General features: G+C 38.1%; 1 protein-coding gene across 1 annotated transcript in view; it reads right to left on the bottom strand.

Moving 5' to 3' along the window:
• Positions 1–2643: 2643 nt before the first annotated feature.
• Positions 2644–19441, bottom strand: part of LOC311168243 (B-cell receptor-associated protein 29-like) — a gene marked incomplete at both ends in the record, with an annotated part of 49751 nt that continues 32953 nt past the window's right edge. Inside the window, one exon of the mRNA XM_084229613.1 lies at positions 2644–2667. Within this exon, the coding sequence (XP_084085739.1) occupies positions 2644–2667 (24 nt within the window). The remainder of the gene's footprint in view (positions 2668–19441) is intronic.

The following is a 19441-nucleotide window of genomic DNA, read 5'->3' as shown; positions in this document are numbered from 1 at the left end:
GGTTGAAGGCTGGGTTGCGAAGCTGCCCGCAGCCTTTGCAGCCAGTTGTATCCCCGACCACCCAGAGAGGGTCCCCATGGCGCGCAGACCTCTCCTGCCGCCCGCTGCTCCCCTCAGCAGTGTACTTTGGTGCTTCTGCCTGTTCCACTCCCCACTCTGGCTCTGGTGAATCCTCTCACCCTCCCGCGCTTCTGACTGTACCCAGTGCTTGTATAAATAAATAAATAAATCTTTAAAAAAAAATCAACAATTAAGCAATTTGCACACCAAAAAAGAGACTTAAAAAAATGCTCCACAGTTATCTTGTATATTTCCTCTGCTGGTCCTTGAATTAAGCATTTCTTCAAGGATCCCTGGTTCCTTTTATCAGTGAATGGTATTAGAAACCAGGATGTGGGCAATATATATATTTATATATGTGTGTACTATGAAATATTATATCACATTTTCCATTGTATGTTATGAAATGTGTATATGAACATCTCTATAATATTTCTATGGGTAAACTTCTTTACCTCTATTACTATTAATCTAAACATAAGTTCATACTAATGAAAAGGCTTATTTTTTACTGTACAGTACTTTGTATTACTTGAGTTTTTTAATGAGGTCCATATATTCATTTGTCAATCATTTAAAAAGAAATACTATGATGGTTGAAATGCCCCAATGACAAGATGAATGTGTTCATGTATTCTTTGATAGTTGTGAACTACTAGATACCCCCTAAAAAGTTCTATTGAAAAGATATGCAGATGCCAAAATGTTGTGAGTTAAGCTTTAAAAAAATATTAGAACTCGGTTATGAAAAATAATCTACACAAGTTTTTTTCTTTCTCTTTCTCCCTCTCTTTCTTGTGCTAGGACCTGAAAATTATTCAGAGTTAAAATGAAGTTATCTTCTTTCAATCTGATTCTTGAATCTATTCTTCTTCCTGGATCTCCCATAACCCAAGATGACTGACTTCATTTCAACCATTTGGTTGCCCAAGGCAGAAATTTAGGAGCCATTTTCAATTACTTCTTTGTTGCTTTTCATGTCATTCTACTGGCAAGAATACTTTTTGAATAACTCTAGGTCTTTATTTCTCTCCATCTCTATTTCTGTTGCCTGGATTTTAAAGGCCAGGGTTATCCCCAAGGCAATAGCCTTCTAACAGGATTTCCTGCTTCTCCTCTAGCTCTGCTCACAGTCAATCTATAAACCAATCTTAAAAAGCTTTATAAATACAAATCTAGTCAGATCATTATTAACTTAACATTTTCCAAAATGACTCCCATTGCCATTAATCCTCTAAATTACCCAGAGGACTGATCTGTCTTTTATCTCTGGGTTTGGAGACCAGCTTCTCGTACCTGGAATTCATTCCCCATTTTGCCATTCCTAGCTTTTGTCTGGGATTAGCTGTCCCTGTCATGACACCTTCCCAAATAACCAAAGGCAAGATTAGATGTCCTTCCTACCCTAGGTCCCTTTGGATGTTTTTTTATATGTATACATGCATACACATATATAAAACACACAGATACATGCATTTACCACACTAAAAGGTACCTGTATGAATCCATGTGAAGGTAAGGACTTTCTGATAAAGAGTATAGTGGAGTCAGACTGTCTGAGTTTAGTTCCTGGCTCTGTCATTTTCTATCTGTGTGATGCTGGACAGCCATAAAGCTTCTGCTTGATTTAATTTCATCTTCTTTAAAATAAGATTATCCAAGAATAGTACCTAATCTATAATGGTGTGAGAATTATATGTAATGCCTGGCACATAGTAAGTACATAATAAACATTAGCTATTATAATTGAATTTTGGAGCCTAGGGCGTAGTTTGAGTTAGTTCTTGGTGTATTTTGAGCTGCATTTCAAAAAAAGGTACATGAGTGTATGTGTATATGTTATTTGATGTTGCCAGGAATAGCTAATTTTATCTGTCAAAAATTTCTTCCTAGCACGCTCTTTTGAGTCACGGATTTTGGCTTTTGAGTAAGCTAAAGGTTGTTAATTGGGAGAACAGCCAGAAAAACTTGTCCATGGCTTTTGAATCACATGTTGAAGAAATCTGGCATCACAAGCGTCAAGCTGCCTTCTGTTTCTAATCATTTTTCTTTCTAATTTAGTTTCTCCTACCAAAAGGGATTGTAATTGATTTTTATTGCAGAATCCATAGAAGATGTTACAAGATGTAAAGGCAATTATTTTCAAGTGGCTAGAACCCAGGTTTGCAGAAAGTTGCCATTGGGCTTGGCCCCAAGTACTAAACACTAGTAATTTGTCCCTAGATTGAGAAGATGTGCTACTGATCTGAAGGAACCAGAAAAAAATCTTGATTGAGAAACCTTTCATTTGAAAGCTTTCAAAACCTAAAGTTTTAAATTCTTGAAGAAAACCCCACAGGTCACAGCATCTTATTTATGAAAACCTCTCCGAAAACATACAGGCTAATGGGTTGGGCCATAAAGCCTTTAATTTCCCTTGGGTAATTTTCTTTTTTCCTCTAAATTGTAAATTTTCTTTCCTTCCATCTGCTTATTTTCCAGTACTTAACCTCTCCTACCCTTTATTCTAACCTTCGGGGAAGGCTAGAATATATTCTGCCCCTGCCCGCAACACACACACTTCTAATCATTTACTAAGTTCAGTCATTCGTCCCTGATTTGAAATTCCTGTAGAAAGAGGGGAAAACGGAAATCACATATTTTTAACACTAAAGTCAAAACCTCCTAAAATAATAAACATTTACAAAAAGAAGAAAACTGCAAGTAAAACAAAGCATAATACTCAGGAGCAATAACATTCATCCCTTCTCTGCCGATTCGACATTAACACCATGAAATCATCTCTCAAAAAATTCTCCTTGGAAGTCTCATCAGCATCTCCCTTGGTGAGATGAGCAGAAAAGAGGGATGAGCAAAAAAGTGAACCTTTTTTCCTGGGAGATCTTACTATACTTTATTTCTAGCACATATTTGACACCATCTTGTAGTTTTTATCAGCTCCCTCTGTTTGTGTTAACCTCCCCGAGAAATAAATGTTTTAAGAACTGAAGTTGATGTAACAGACCCTGAGAAAGTTTCCTACCGTTTTTCACAAGTAGAAGGGCACAAGAGTCATGCATCACATTGTTGTGATAATTAAATATGATAGAACTTTCTGGACCACAGTTAATAGTTCATTCCTTTCTCCTTTGCTTTCGTGGTCTCCTCCATGGTGTCCATGACTGTCTAATGGGAGATGATACAGGGAGCCAGTTCAAACACTGGGATCTGGATTTGAGTTCTTACCCATCCTGTCCCTGAGGAGCTTAGGAAAACTTCTTAATCACTCTTCCTCATTTTCCTTATATGCAAATTGGGTATAATAATGGTGTTAACTTCATAGGTTTTCTGCAATATTTAAGTAACATGGAATAGGAGAAACTATTAGAATCAAGCATATAGCTAGTACTCACTTGAGTGTTGTCTGTTTTTATTATCACAATGCTCAGTGTAGACTAGTTGCCTAAACAATATTTTAAATGAATTGGAAAACAATTCATAGCACAATCCTTTCAAAAAAGGATTAACCGAAGTCACTTTTTTCTACCCGATGGTGGTCTTCTTTTTTACTTAGTTTGTCAGCTCATCTTACACCCGGACTTGATAAAACCATTTGCTGGACCAGTTCAAACTGCATTCAAGTCATGAAGACCAAAAATCGTTTGGAAGATAAAAGCCAGAAGAAATTAATAAGTGGAATTATAATTAAATAGGAGAGGTGTTTAACGAGGGTGAATGAGAGAGTCCCAAAGGTGTGCATCTTATTTAAAATCTTAATTAAAGTTATGGGAAAGGCAAAGTCATATGCTAATGTAATGTTAATATAATTGCATTCAGAATGACTGGAAATACTAATACAGTTTGAGCATAAATATAAACAAATCTAAAAAATATTTTTCTTCCATAGAGTTCATAGTGTCTTACAAATATCTCATTAATCTGCATAGTATTTTCAGAAAAGTAAATAACATATTTTGGCAATATTGAGATCTTAAAAATATTAATTTTATCAGTATTATAACTTGTTGACTGGTTCAACAAAAACTGAAAAAAATAGTCCTCAGCCTCTTCCCCAAGTTTCCCTTTCCCAAACATAACCACCTTCAAATTCTTAATTGATTCTTTGATATGTATGTCCCTATCTGAATAATATTAATACGTTTCTTTTTTTTCTTTCAGTTTCCTTACTATGTGAGAGAGGATTTAACTCTCCTGTGGCCCTACCATTGCCAAACCTCTGTATGCTCCCCGTTTCTCCATCTCCCACTACAGGGTTTAATTCTGGTTAGATCAATAGTACTCACATTTTTATAATTTTGTTTTCTATTCAGAATGGAGCAGTGTAGTAAACTGCTATTACTTTTTATTTGCTGGACGTGTTTTTGATGTTCCTTTGAGTTTAATTGTCTTGGCTTTTCTTTCTTTATTTCTTCTTTCTCCTTCTATCTAGTATTATTTTCCATGACTACAGATACTTAACCACTGCAACATCCCTAATTCTCCTAGCGCATAATCAATATGTTCGTGAATGTACATTCATATCAGGGATCTGTTTCAATTCATCTTCTTAAAAAGCTTCTCCCAGAGTTGTCTGAGCTGCTTCATAGGTAAAGATCTTTCACATCACCCTGTGGCTTCCCTTTGTCTCTGTCCTGTTTCCTGGTGTCCATCTTCCTCTTTCTGGTTACTCATCCTTTAGGTGGAGCACAGCCTCTATCCCCTAGTTTCCTGGAGACCCATGAGTGGGCGGTAACATTCTCAAGAATCTGCAAGATTGAAAGTCTTTCTTCTCCACTCAGACTTGATTCATAAAGTTGACTGAGTATAGAATTCTAACAAATAATTTCTTTTTTTTTATAAATCTTTTTTTTTTAATAGAGGCATGTTTTATTTATTTGTTTGTTTGTTTATACATGCACTGGGTACAGTCAGAAGCGCGGGAGGGTGAGAGAATTCACCAGAGCCAGAGCGGGCAGCAGAGCAGGCAGAAGGACTGAAGTACACTGCTGAGGGGAGCAGCGGGCGGCAGGAGAGGTCTGCGCGCCATGCGGGACCCTCCTCCGGTGGCCGGGGAGCAGCCCGGGATCGAACCGGCGCGGCAGAGGTCGCGGGCTGCTTCGCAACCCAGCGCTCAACCGCTGCGCCACCGGGGAAGCCCCTAACAAATAATTTCTCGGGGCCTCCCTGGTGGTGCAGGGGTTAAGATGCAGCACTATGAAGCTACCTGAAGATTCCATCCCAGCCTGGGAGGTTACCCACATGGTGCAGCAGACCTCTCCTGACTCATCCCCTGTCAGCAGTGTATTTCTGTTGATCTGCCTGCTCTGTTCCCCACTCTGTCTCTGGTGAATCCCCTCATCCCCCACACTTCTGGCCTGTACCCCAGTTCTTGTATGCATAAAACAAATAAATCTTTAAAAAAAAAACAACAAATAATTTCTCGCTCAGAGTGTTGAAAGCATGTTCCATTGTCTTCTGTCTTCTAGAGTTCCTTTAGAGACATCTGAATTCACTTGAATCCTTTAACCTTTCTATATGCTGTGTTTTCTCACAGGAAACTTTTCTCACAGGAAACTTTGGAAGCCAGTTTATTGGTGTGGGTCTGTCTCCAGGCATCGTGTTGGGGATTTGGTGGGCCCTCCTTCTATTTTAGCTAAGGGCTTTTTTAAATTTTCTGACCAAATTTTTTATAGTTTCTTGTTCTGATTTCACAGGTATATTGAAATAAGAAGCCATGGTTTCTCCGAGGATATTATTGAGTATAGTTGTTATTTTTAACATGTTCTTCCTCCTGTACACTATTATCACGACTTTTAAAATTCACTTTGATTTCTATTTTTTTCCATAGTAAAGGCTTTTCTTAGATTACCACATGCTTGATTACCTTGTCATATTTAAAAGTTGGGCTTCTGAATGAGTGGGGAAGGTATTCTGTGGGGTGAGCTGGAGCCAGGCCTTTTCTAGGAAAGCCCCTGATGATGACACCCATGACCTGTCATTGCTCTTGCCTTTTTTTTTTTTTTTTGCGGAGTTTAAAATATCTTTCACGCACATGCATACACACACACACACACACACATTTTAATCATTGGGAAATAAAAAAAAAGAATTGTAGTTCAGGTTCAGGTGGTTAATAAAACACCCCAGACCCACCAGGTCCTTGCACAACATCAAATCTGTTGATAGGATCTGAAGGGAAACACAGTACAATTTTGTTACATAAAACCAGGGGGTCAACTTTTAAAATGTATTTATAAAGTCTCCTTTTCAATTACTATTGTTACTTTTAATGGGGTCAGTTTGCCATTGGGTACTGGTTTTTAAAAAATGTTCAAAGTAGCTTATCGCCATAAAAAGTTCCCTGTGTGCATTGCTTTATTGAATTCTGTCAGCAGGTCCATGAAGTAGAGTCTTGTCTTCACTTTAAAGTTGAAAAACATACTCAAAGTGGAAAATAAATAAAGGAAATAATATTTGATACTAGGGAGTCTATGAATGTAACTCATGATGCTTCTAGAGCATTTTTGGCTGATAGAGATTTTCATGAAATGTCCAACAACAGAGGGCAAGTTAAATACAGAGGACTTAACCCCTTTCTCTGCCACCCCATGCTGGGTGGTTATGGCACAGTCCCCTCATTGTCTGCTTGCCAAGGTCCCTAATTCTCAATGGTGATAGCGGTGGACTGGGCATATGAGTCTGAGAACAGCAGTTTGAAAAAAACCCAACCCTTGAGGTTGATATCTATGTGACCTACTGGAGGTAGGTTCTCCTTTGGAGAATCCTATTGTGGAATATTTATTGATGGGGAGGAGGGAATAAAAGTGGGTTACAAAATAGTGCATATGGTATTGTTGGAGGAACAGTATGCCCCGAATGAACTCCACCCTCTAATGTTTTATAGACTTCATCCCCACCTCCATGCCAAAGAAATCCTAGGCTAGCATCTCCCCTAAAATAGTTGGGAGTTCTTAAACCCCTGTGAATTGGAGAGTCCAGCAGAATTGGAGAGTGCTTTTGGACTTAAGGTTCTTCCATTCAAAGGCAAAAAGCAGCTGATCCTGGGCATCTATTGAGTTACAGGAAAAGGCATGGTTCAGGTCTGGTGCTGAGGACCAGCTATAATCCCTAGGTGTGGCAGCTAATAGGTGTAGGGATTTGGCCCAGTCAGATGTATGTCTTTGACAATTTCATTAATTGCTTTCAAGTCCTGAATGAAGCTGTATTCATTTGTATGAGGCTTACTGGCAAAATTGGAGTGTTGCATGGGAAGTGGCTGTGCTGAATGAGTCCCAATTGAAGGAACTTTTTCAATACTGGCTCGATTCCCCTCTAGGCCTCCTCTTTCAAGGATGTTGAAGGCAAGAATATCAAGACAGGATATTGCTCTCTTCTCGGGACTCTGCTCCCCTCCTCCACCTCAATCCATAGAGGCTTTGCAGTTTTTGCACGTCCTGGGGTTCCATCAACCCACACCACATTACTTTCTCTTTTCCAAGATTTCTCCCCTTTTGGTGGAGTATTTTGAGTAGTATCTGGAACCGCAGAGCATGTTCTGGTGGTCACTATAGGTGCAGCCTCTGATCTTGGGGTAAGAATACCCCGAGTTAACTTAAATTAACTTCTGTGCATCAAGTTAACTTAAGAGGTCATGACTGAAGAGAGGGACTGGACACTCCTCCATGTATAGGAAGCTGTGTTGGAGCTGTCTATTGCCCAGTTAGCATTTCAGGTTGTAAGAAAGCTTTCTTTTGTGGCCTCCCCATAACCTCTGTGACTGGTACAGTCTTCGTGTTCATCCTAGTCTATTTAGAATTTAAGACAGATTATGTTGCTCCAGTGTGCACCAAAAGTCAATCAAATGGTCCCTCACAGTGAGTGCTACCTGGGGGTCATTCTAATGGGGAGAATAGATAGAGTGGAGCCTCTGGGCCCCCCTGTTTTTCATCTGTATTACCACTTGTCTCCTTTCCTCTCTCCTCGCTTCTTGATTCCTTTTACTCTGTATTCCCTGCTTAACCCCTGTCTGAACTGTCATAGTGTGCTATCACCTGCTTCTTTTCCTTTCCTCTTCCATCATCCTGTTGTAACAGGGCGGGCCCCAGGAAAAGGGGGAAGTTCCAGGTTCCCTCAATATCTTCTCCCCTTTTTTTTCCTTCCAATCTAGGACATCTGTTTTTCCAGCGTGCCCCTTTCTTGCAATGAACATGCTGATTCCTCCCTAAAGTTTCACTTCTCCTGAGTTTGCTTCTCCTACATCCTCTCCACAGCCTTTCTCTGTTCCTCCTAACCCCTGTCCTGTACTCTCCAACAGTATGATTTTGCTTTTATAAATATTTGTATATAAAATATAACATTAGCCAAAGTTAACTGTAATTTTCCCCATAATTTCTATGTATTCTACCAATCCATTTTGCTTTAGTAGAAAAAAAACATTTAAAAGCCTTGTGAAATTTTACTTCAGGAAGTACTTGGCTGAGAAGTGGCGGTCTAGAAGTCATTTGTGTTTCCAGAAATTGGCAGACCTTGAAAGAATGAAAATGAAATTCTTTACCATAGGTGATGCTTCAGGGGAAAAGATTTCTGAAGTAACAATGAAGTCTCTAAAGAAACCTGATTAACCCGGGAGGCTCCTGGCTTGGAGGGTGTGGCAAAGTCCAAACTTCAAATGAATTATTTGCTCAAACTTAAGAAAGGGGCAATTATCCAGAACAAGACACTTGTAAGAAACTTGTTTTTCTAATTTTGTAACAATTACATCTAAAACGTTTCTGTGCTATGTGAAGACACACGATGGTCTGAAAGCTCTTGTGTTTATTCTTTGTGGCACTAGTCACAATCAAAAACAAGGAAGAAGAGGCCAAGTGTCTACTTCTCAAGAAGAACCTTACAGTGGGAAATGCAGAGATATTGTGAGAGAGTTTCAGAGGTAATTTCCATTTATAAAAAGGGGAGGTTCCATGCTTCCTGCCTCACCTAATGAAGGGTGGAGCTGAGCAGCAAGGGGTAGCTAGAGAGGACTCTAGGAAACACAGGAGGACACACAGAGCAGGGGCACTTGTGAAGAATTAATGTGCTCCTCGACTTTGAATGTGCACCAGAGTTTGGGGGATATGGAAAAGACACATGACGTTAAGATACGTAGAGGCGATTGAAAGAGATGTGGGTGAGAGACAAGTGGCGAGGCTGATAATGACAGCCTTTATCTTGATTTCTACTTTAATTTTGCTTCTTTAGACTCAGACTTGCCTGGCTTCTTCTGCCCCTTCCTCTGATTCCTGCCAGAAGGTGCCTTAGACTTGTGGCATGTTTTTGAGCCTTAGTGGTCACACTTTGTGTCAATCCTATTTGGCTGGGCATTTCTATCTGTGGCTTTTTGGCTTTCTATTCATGTCTAGACCAGGCAGAGAGACAATGCATTACACTTACTCAACTATGGACTGAACAGCAATTCAGGAGTGTCATATCTGTACCTACAAAGGGACTGGAAAATATTATCTTTATGTTGGGCAGCTGGGTGTAGAAACATAGGGCTAACTGTTACCACAGATCAAATTGAGAATGGCTGTTGGGGGACTGGTACCTTCTATCACAAACATCTGCTGCAGATAGCTCAACTTCAGCAATGCAGACATTTTGGGCCAATACTGGCATTTTGTTGTGGGGATTCTTCATGGTTATAGGATGGCTTTAACAGAACCCCTGGATTCTACCCAGCAGTAGCATACCCCTAGCAATGGCAACCAAAAACATTGGTAGACATTGTTAAATGCCCCCACTCCCTGATGTAAACCACTCACCTACTGTGTACAGTAACAGATAGTCACAGAGCAGGAGACAAAACCAAAGCATAGATGATTTCAGAGAGTGGTAAAATACTGTGATATATAATAAACTAGCTTAAGACAGGGGTTGGGATATTGGATATACTGAATCTATAAAAGCCATGAAGGGGGAAAGAACTTGACTCATTCTAAGAATAAACTGAGATGAGTCTGGAAAGCAGGTGGGATGTCTTGGGAATTTGATTTTAGTCAGGTCAATGGGGAATAATTGGACAACTGTAAGCAAGGAGTGACATGATTTATGAACGTATGTACTTAGGAGAGGAATAAGAGAATGCAGAGATATCAGCACAAAGTTGTCACAATAGTCCATGTGAGAAATAATTATAGTTTGGTTTTGCAGTGGCAGTAGGAATGCAGAGAATAAAATTGGAGGAGAAAAAAACCAAGACAGGAGTTCAGGGGCCCCCCTGGTGATATAGTGGTTGTCTCAATGCTATCACCCACCACTGCCGCTTAAGTGCAATCCTGGCCAGGGAGCTGACCCATATATGGCCATCAGACCTCTCCTGTCTCACCCACTGCTCCCCTCAGCAGTGTATTTCAGTAGACCCACCTGTTCTGCTCCCCACAATGCCTCTGATGAATCTTCTCAACCCCTGCACCTCTGGCCTACACCCCAGTTCTTTGCATTTAAAAAAAAGGCAGGAGATGGTGGAGGCTTTTATTTACCCAAATGGCTAAGAAGACCAAGTGCTATTAAACGATACCTTTTCCACACATTTTGGAATTTCAGTCCAGCCCAATACATTAGATTTGCCCTGCATGTTCTGCATTGGTTTCCTGTAGATGCTGTGACAAATTATCACAAACTTGGTTTAAAACAGCTAATTTATTGATTCATTGTTCTGGAGGCCAGCAGTCCAAAATCATTTTAACTAGAGTCTGGAATGTCATGCTCCCTTTTGAGTCTCTAGGGGACAACCTGCTCCTTGCTTCTTCCAGCTCTGGTGGCTGCTGCACTGATTGTTGCCCCTTGGTCACTTTACCTTTTGTTCTTCTGCTGACGAAGATGTTCCTTTGCCTCTTACAAGGATACATGACAGCATTTAGGACCCACCCATATCATCTAGGATAATCTCTTCATTTCAAGATCTTTATCTTCATCTCAGCTTTTTCACATAAGGTAATAGTCACTTTTATTTTAAAATCATGGACTTTGGATAAGTCATTCTAGATTATTATAACACTAATGCTTAAAATGGCTGCTATATTTGAACATTATATTGTTGGCACTTGAATGCAAGGTGTATTCCACACGTTAGCTGTGGTGGGACATAGATGGGAAGGTGGTGACAAGGCTGGGGACAACAGAATGGTGGTGAAGAAGCGGAATGACCCACAGAGGTAAAGCAAGAAAAAGATGCAGGTGTATCCCAATGACTGGTTGGGAGGCCCAGGGAGGAAAGAAGAATGTCACTGCAGGAAAGCAGAGGAATTACAGGTATGGTCATTTAGATTGCTGGGCAGGTCACAGCATCAGGACAGTATCATTGAAAGCAGACTCTTCATTTCATTCAGAGTAATTTAGTTACCAGAACTGATGCACAAGGTGGCGCCATGAAGATGACTCATGACAAGTTCCAGAGTGCTTAACTACAACTTAAGTGCTACTTCCTGGAGTCTGTAACCAAAGCTGATTTGCAAGTAGAAAGAGTCTGACAAAATCCTATGTAACTAATGGAAAAGGGAAAGAATACTACTCACGTTTTACTCTTACAATACAGCCTAAGATATAAAGAAGTTATTACTGACAATGTGAACATAATAAGCAGTATGATTAGATAAACAAAATAACCAGTTCTAGTACTCCAGCTAATACTCTAGTCCCTATACATAGATTAGCTGTAAGTTGCTAAACAAAAATATTGCCATGTATTAGCCAGGTTTGCATCAGAATTAGGCTCCAGAGTCTGTGTACTTTACCACTATACCAAACTGCTATTTATCTGGCATACGAGGATACCTAAAGTCTAGTCTCAGATTCTGTCTCTGAATCTCACTCTCTATGTTGTGTTAGGAAAATTGCTCAACTTCAGAGGTCTCTGTAGCAGATCTGTAAAACTGAGGGGTCTGATGTCTTAGATCACTTACATGCACAATTTACAGTGCTTTCTGGAAATCTTTCAAATCCTGGTGTTTTTTCACAGAGCACTCACTGCTGCACAGTTTGAACAACTTTGATAATCACTGTTATCTTAATTTACATATTAATCCTGACCTGGACTTTTTATTCCCATTTTGGAAATAAGGAAATGGCAGTCGAGCCAAGTTTGAATAGTTTGTTCAAGGGGAGGGGGAGAATCATATTTAAATCAGTGGTGAAGCTGGCATTAGGTTTAGTTTCCACCAATTCTGGAACTATGCATTTTCTACTTTTCCGTATGTTATCCTGTTGTCAGATTTGATTTCTGCACAGTAGGCCAGCATCACAAATGTTCAGTATCTATATATTTACCCATGTAGCTCTCACTTTGATATTTCTCAGTTGATAATTTGAGCTGTCATTTGTTCAGCTCGCTCCCTCTCAGCACTCCCCTTTCTTGTTATTTATGGTGTTGTCAGCCCATATGGTCTAACTCCCATTTCTTACTCCTGTTAAATGTCTTCTACATGTCTGTTTTCTAGCAGTAACTCCTGATTTTTTCTGAAATAACATTCTTATGTATTTGCTCATTTCATCCACTTTTCAATGAAAAAGTTTAAGTATGCATGAAGTCAGTGGTAAAAGGTGAATAAACAACAGAGAATCAAAGATCAGGAAAATAAAAACTCTGGTAATTATTTCCCATTTTCTTTTATATTTAAGTCTTTATGAAACAAGAAAGATGATTTTCATGTCAAAAAACACTGGAACAACCTAAATCCTATTACTATTACAATACTTCTCATCTTCTAAAGGAAACTCTGAATGACTATTTGAATGGAAAAATAGTATTTAATATTTAGCTTTCAGAATATAGAAACATCTCAAGAGAAATTGTGACACCAGTGTATGCATATTTGAGGTAATATCTGTATAATTACTAACTCACAGAATGAGAAACACTGCTTTTTTTGATATGTTATATATTAACTGTACAAGCTAAGAACGCCACATTGTTGTAAAATACATTTCAATTCAGTGCTATGGCAGTTACGGAAATGTATGTAAACTCCTTTATCAGATGAACTTGAAAAGGTAGAATGCTTACCAACTATGTATTAACATAAATGTCAACAAAAACAGTCGAACAGGTGTAGAAGGACAGTAACAAAAATATAATTATCAATATAGCTGTCTTATGAGAGTAAAACCACAGCATCATCAGGTTTAAAACAAAATTAGGGTCACTGCTTTGTTTTTTCTGACCCTTCCTTATAAATATAGTGGCTAATTCTGATCATTTATCCACATTCAATGTGGAAAAATTTGCTAAAACTAAATACTATTTTCAAATACTTCATTAGTGTATCATAATATGACTAAATAGAATATTATTATTATCACTAGAAACTCATCAAAGCTTTTAAATCAAAAATGGTTCCATGCAATTAAAAAAATAAAAATCTACTTTTGGATGTAACTGGCTAATAAATTTTTCCTTTTATTTGTAAATAGCCACCCTATACATGTTTTACTATCAGTATGTAAATATGTGTTTAACATGCTTATACTTAAGAGCTGTAATACAAACTTTATGATATATCTGAAACATCATGATACAGCCTATGTGTGGCATTAAAAAATTATCAGCTGGTCATAGTGCATTTTTCTGAACTGAATTTTAAATTTTCTACAGGCTAACATGATAACATATTTATCATCTTGACACGTTGTATCACAATCTTCTCTCATAAGCTTCACAGGTCTTTCTTACTACCTTTTCCTGAATGATCCTATAAGGAAACATATGATGCAGGCAGTTAAAATGAAGAGGAACAAACAGATTTACAGGCATGACAAGGACTTTTATAAAACATTCTCTTTTCTCTGTATAGTTATTATGAAAATAATCAAATGTGAAAATATGGATTAAGAAAATCTAAATGTAAAAAGATACAAAATTTGGGCCTCCCTGGTAGCACAGGGGTTAAAGTCAGCACTATCAAACTATCTGCAGCTGCTGTGACATGAGTTTAATCCCCAGCCAGGGAGCTGACCCACATGGCGAGGCAGACCTCTCCTGTTTCGCTCACTGTTCCCCTCAGCAGTGTATTTCAGTCAGTTGGCCTCTTCTGCTCCCCACTCTGTCTCTGGTAAATCCTCTCAACCGCTGCACCTCTGGCCTATACCCCATAAACAAAAATATGCATAATATACCATAATATATATATAATATAATATATAACATATATAATATATAACATATATAATATATATTATATATGTTATATATTATATATTATATATTATATAAATATATAATATATTATAATATATTATAATATACTGCAAATCAATATTATAATATATTATATAATATATACCCATAAAATATACCCCATAAAAATATGCATAATATACCCCATAAACAAAAATATGCATAAACAAAAATAAATACTTAAAAAAAAAACAAAATTTGTGGGCTTTACTTGAAAAAAAAAATGTGTAGCAGGAAAAAAAATAACATTTTTAGTAAGTTCATTTTCCCCACTGCTTCAATCTATTTTGCTTTTGTTTCAAAAGTTAATACCAGGTCAAAAAATTTCTAAATTTCTCCTTTTGTAAACCCAATTAAAACTTTTTGGCAAGCATCTATGACAAGCCAACAGCCAGTATCATTCTCAATGGTGAAAAGCTGAAAGCAATTCCATTAAGATCTGGAACAAGACAAGGATGTCCACTCTCACCATTGCTTTTCAATATAATACTGGAAGTCCTAGCCAGGGCAATAAGACAAGAGAAAGACATCCAAGGAATCCAAATAGGAAAAGAAGAAGTCAAACTATCACTATTTGCAGACGATATGATATTATATATAGAGAACCCCAAAAACTCCACAGAAAAGCTAATTCAACTCATCAATCAGTTCAGTAAAGTGGCAGGATACAAAATCAACACGCAAAAGTCAGTAGCCTTCCTATACACAAACAATAAATCTGAAGAAGAAGAAATCAAAAAGACCATCCCTTTTGTTATTGAAACAAAAAAAATCAAATATTTGGGAATAAATCTAACAAAAGAGGTAAAGGACCTATACAAAGAAAACTATAAAACACTGTTAAAAGAAATAGAAGAAGACACAAAGAAATGGAGAGACATCCCCTGCTCATGGATTGGAAGAATAAACATTATTAAAATGGCCATCCTTCCAAAAGCAATATACAGATTCAATGCTATTCCAATCAAAATTTCAATGTCATTCTTCAAAGAAATAGAACAATTATTGATGAAATTCATATGGAATCACAAAAAACCCCGAATAGCCAAAGCTCTCCTGAAAAAAAAAGAAGGGAATGGAGGCATCAGACTCCCAGACTTCAAACTATACTACAAAGCCATAATCATCAAAACTGCATGGTATTGGAACAAGAACAGACATACAGACCAATGGAATCGAATAGAAAATCCAGAAATAAACCCACAGATTTATGGTCAACTAATCTTTGACAAAGGAGCAAAGAATATGCATTGGAGCAAAGAAAGTTTGTTCAATAAATGGTGCTGGGAAAACTGGGTCGCTACATGCAAAAGAATGAAGCTTGACCACCACCTCACACCATACACAAAAATCAACTCAAAATGGATTAAAGAACTAGACATAAGACCTGAAACCATAAAATATATAGAAGGAAATATAGGCGAAACACTACGTGATTTGCACATCAAAGACATCTTTACAGACACATCACCCAAAGCAGTGATAGTGAAGGCAAAGATAAACAGCTGGGACTACATCAAATTAAAGAGCTTTTGCACAGCAAAAGAGACAATAACAAAAACAAAGAGAAACCCCACCAACTGGGAGAACATTTTTGCACCCAACACTAATGATAAAGGACTGATCACAAAAATCTGCAAAGAGCTGATGAGACTCAACAACAACAAAGAAAATAATCCAGTCAAAAAATGGGCAGAAGAGCTTAAAAGAAACTTCTCTGAAGAGGAAATGCAAATGGCCAACAGGCATATGAAAAAATGTTCAACATCACTTGTCATCAGGGAAATGCAAATCAAAACTACCATGAGATACCATCTTACACCAGTGAGAATGGCACATATTAAAAAAACTAGCAACAACAAATGTTGGCGAGGGTGTGGAGAAAAAGGAACTCTTCTGCACTGTTGGTGGGAGTGCAAACTGGTCCAACCACTGTGGAAAGCTGTGTGGAGATTTCTGGACCTACTAAACATAGAGCTTCCATATGATCCAGCAATTCCACTCCTAGGTATTTACCCAAAGGACAGAGAAACATCAATTCCAAAGAACACCTGCACCCCTATGTTTATAGCAGCACTGTTTACAATAGCTAAGCTTTGGAAACAACCCAAATGCCCAAAAATAGATGACTGGATCAAGAAGATGTGGTACATATATACCATGGAATATTACTCAGCATTCAAAAAAGATAAACACATGCAATTTGCAGCAACATGGATGGCGCTGGAAGGGATCATGCTCAGCGAAATAAGCCAAAAAGAAAAAGAAAAATACCGGATGGTCTCACTCATAGCAGGAATCTAGAAAATTTAAATAAGGGACCAGGAAAATGAATAACTATAAGATAGTGAAAATCAAAATCAACAAAAAACTATGAACCAGAGACACTTTTAGGGGGGCGGGAGGGGAGGGATTGGGGTCAGAATGGGGGGGCTGCAATTGTATGGGGAATATAACAATAAAATTTATTTAAAAAAAAAAAAAAAAAAAAAAAAAAAAAAAAAACTTTTTGGCAAGGAAAGAATACACCATCCAGATGGTGTGGCCTTTTTTTTTTTTTGTCCTTCAGATACCAATAGAACTAGTTTCTCAAATTTTACTCTTTGCTGACTATATTACATTGAGGACTATAATATTGGGTTGTTGGAAAAGTCATGATGCATTTTTGCAATACAAACATATAAAAAACACGTCATAACTTTTCTGACAACCCAATACATCATTTAAAACTATAGGAAAATTGGGCCTCCCCAGTGGCGCAGCGGTTGAGCACTGGGTTGCAATGCTGCCCGCGGCCTCTGCAGCGCCGGCTCGATCCCCGGCTGCTCCCCGGCCACCGGAGGAGGGTCCCGCATGGTGCGCAGACCTCGCCTGCCGCCCGCTGCTCCCCTCAGCAGTGTACTTCGGTCCTTCTGCCTGTTCTGCTCCCTGCTCTGACTCTGGTGAATTCTCTCACCCTCCCGCGCTTCTGACTATACCCAGTGCTTGTATAAATAAATAAAAATATAAATATTTTAAAAAAAAAAGAAAAAGATTTATTTATATAAAAAAAAAACTATAGGAAAATGGAATTGAAGTTAACCTCAAGAGATCATTTGCAATAAGGAAGTAAAAGTCTACACTGAGGAAAAAACCCCTAAAATGGATCCGTAGTGTTACTGCTTGCAAACCGGCCATTCATTAGGTGCTTGTTCAGACTGAGCCTTAATGCTTTTAGAGCAACTTTAGTAACTAACTTTAAGCAACCAAATCAAAAGACAGGACTAGAAGAGATATTCTGAATGGTAAGGTACCACTTTCCATGTTTATAAATTTCTCACCACTTCAGATAAAAATCACAGCTTTAATGAAACTGTTATTCCGGACAAATGCCTTAGTGAAGAAGGGTGATTCCCAAAAACAAAAAGTAAAAGTTGGCATGTGGGGATGGGCCCTTAGTTATTTGTGTTTCATTTCTTCTAAAAGAGAGTCAGAGCAAACAGGAAAGGAAAAAAAAATTAAAGGGACTATTTTCTAATATTTATTTAGTGCATATAACAGGGAGGGGACCAGATGGGGAAATCCAAACCCATTTAAAATATGCAAAGTGAGATTTACTAATGGTAAATTAATATTTTTGTCATCCTCTATTCTATTATTTATAATAAGTCACCTATGAAAAAGCTAAGTTTCCCAAAGAACTTGAGAATATGATTCACTGCTCAGGCTTGTTTTGACAAAAGAATTAAAATTTATGGAGAATGTGATTCAGCTTTTTACAGTTAGGTTAGTCTAAAGCATCTTTTGCTTTTCACATAGGGCTCAGAAGGTGATATCAAAGTGAGAATTACTTCTTAAAAAATGGGTCTCAATTAATGACAACTAAATCTCATACAACACAATGGGTGGTAGATAGCTGGACGGGGAAAATCATGTGTTCAGTTAGAAATAACTACTAGTATCTAACGGTGATGTGGCACTTTTCTTGTTTCAAAATTAAAGTGCTTTCTTGAACAGGATCTGGTTTAATGCTCATAAGGAGTTATAATCCTCACTTAAGTAATGAAGGAGCCAAGGTGCATGGATGTCAAACAATTCACTCAAGGTTCAGAAAACAGATAAGCTATAGAGTTGATTGTTTTTTTCCTTTGAACAGCTATTTATTATAGGGAATTGGTTTTTTAGGTGATGAGTGAGCACATCAAACATGGTGGTAAGGAACCTTGGGGATCAGCAAAAACAGAAAACCAATACCATTCCTTAAGCAGGAGGGACAAGGGAAGAAATAATAATATGGATCCCAGGAGCTGGGCCCAATGGAGGTTTCCCATAGAAAGAGAGAGGGCTGCTCTGCAGATGTCACATAAAGCAGAGAGAATAGGAGAAATCCTTGACTTTCCCCTTCTCCTGTCTCTATTCTTCTTTTTGTCTCCCATTGGCTGAGCCTGCCCAGGAGCCGGAGAGCAAGGAAGCCTGCCCTGCAACTTATCTCCCTGAGATAGGGAGAAAAGAAGAGTGGGAAGAGACTAGCTCCAGAATACACAGTACATTGCCACAGGTCAAAGAGCATAGCAGTTAATGATGGAGGCATTGGAAAAGGATTTCCTCACTTTGAAAGTTACCACTTTCTAGTTCAGTGATTTTTGGGTATATTAAAATAACATCTCTGGGTCTTATTTTCCTCATCTACAAATAGGATTTTAAAATATTCTAATTGATAGGCTAATTTAAAATTAGTTTACTGTAGAGAAGAGCAAATACAATAACAAATATGAAGCCATTAGCCAAGTGCTTGGTTTATAGCATATGCTCAGTAATTGTTATCTATTAAATACTTCAAAAGCCTAGATATAAGCAGAATTAGACAAAGGTCTAAGTACTCTAGTGAACAAGGCTCAACTCTCAGCATTGTGCTTGGCATACTTGTGGATAATTTGTGGATTATTTGTCAAAGAAACAGGTATTACTACTGCTTTTTTAGGACGGAATTACTCATAAAAGTCATTTACATCTCCTGACAAGAATTCATATACTCCAAGCTGAAGGTTTTTTGGCAGGAGAGGAAGTGGGTTGAGGGAATCTCACTTCAGTGATCAAATGAATCACTAACTGCTACAGCAATGGCATTCAGTAGTGGCCACTGGCTAGAACAAATTGCGGAATATTTCCCTTGCTCCATTCAGGGATTTAAACATCGCTGAAATCCTGGCAAAG

This window comes from Talpa europaea (assembly GCF_964194135.1).
Source record: "Talpa europaea genome assembly, chromosome: 3".
NCBI lineage: Eukaryota > Metazoa > Chordata > Mammalia > Eulipotyphla > Talpidae > Talpa > Talpa europaea.
The sequence above is the reverse complement of the archived record's forward strand: the minus strand, read 5'-3'. Positions and strand labels throughout refer to the sequence as shown.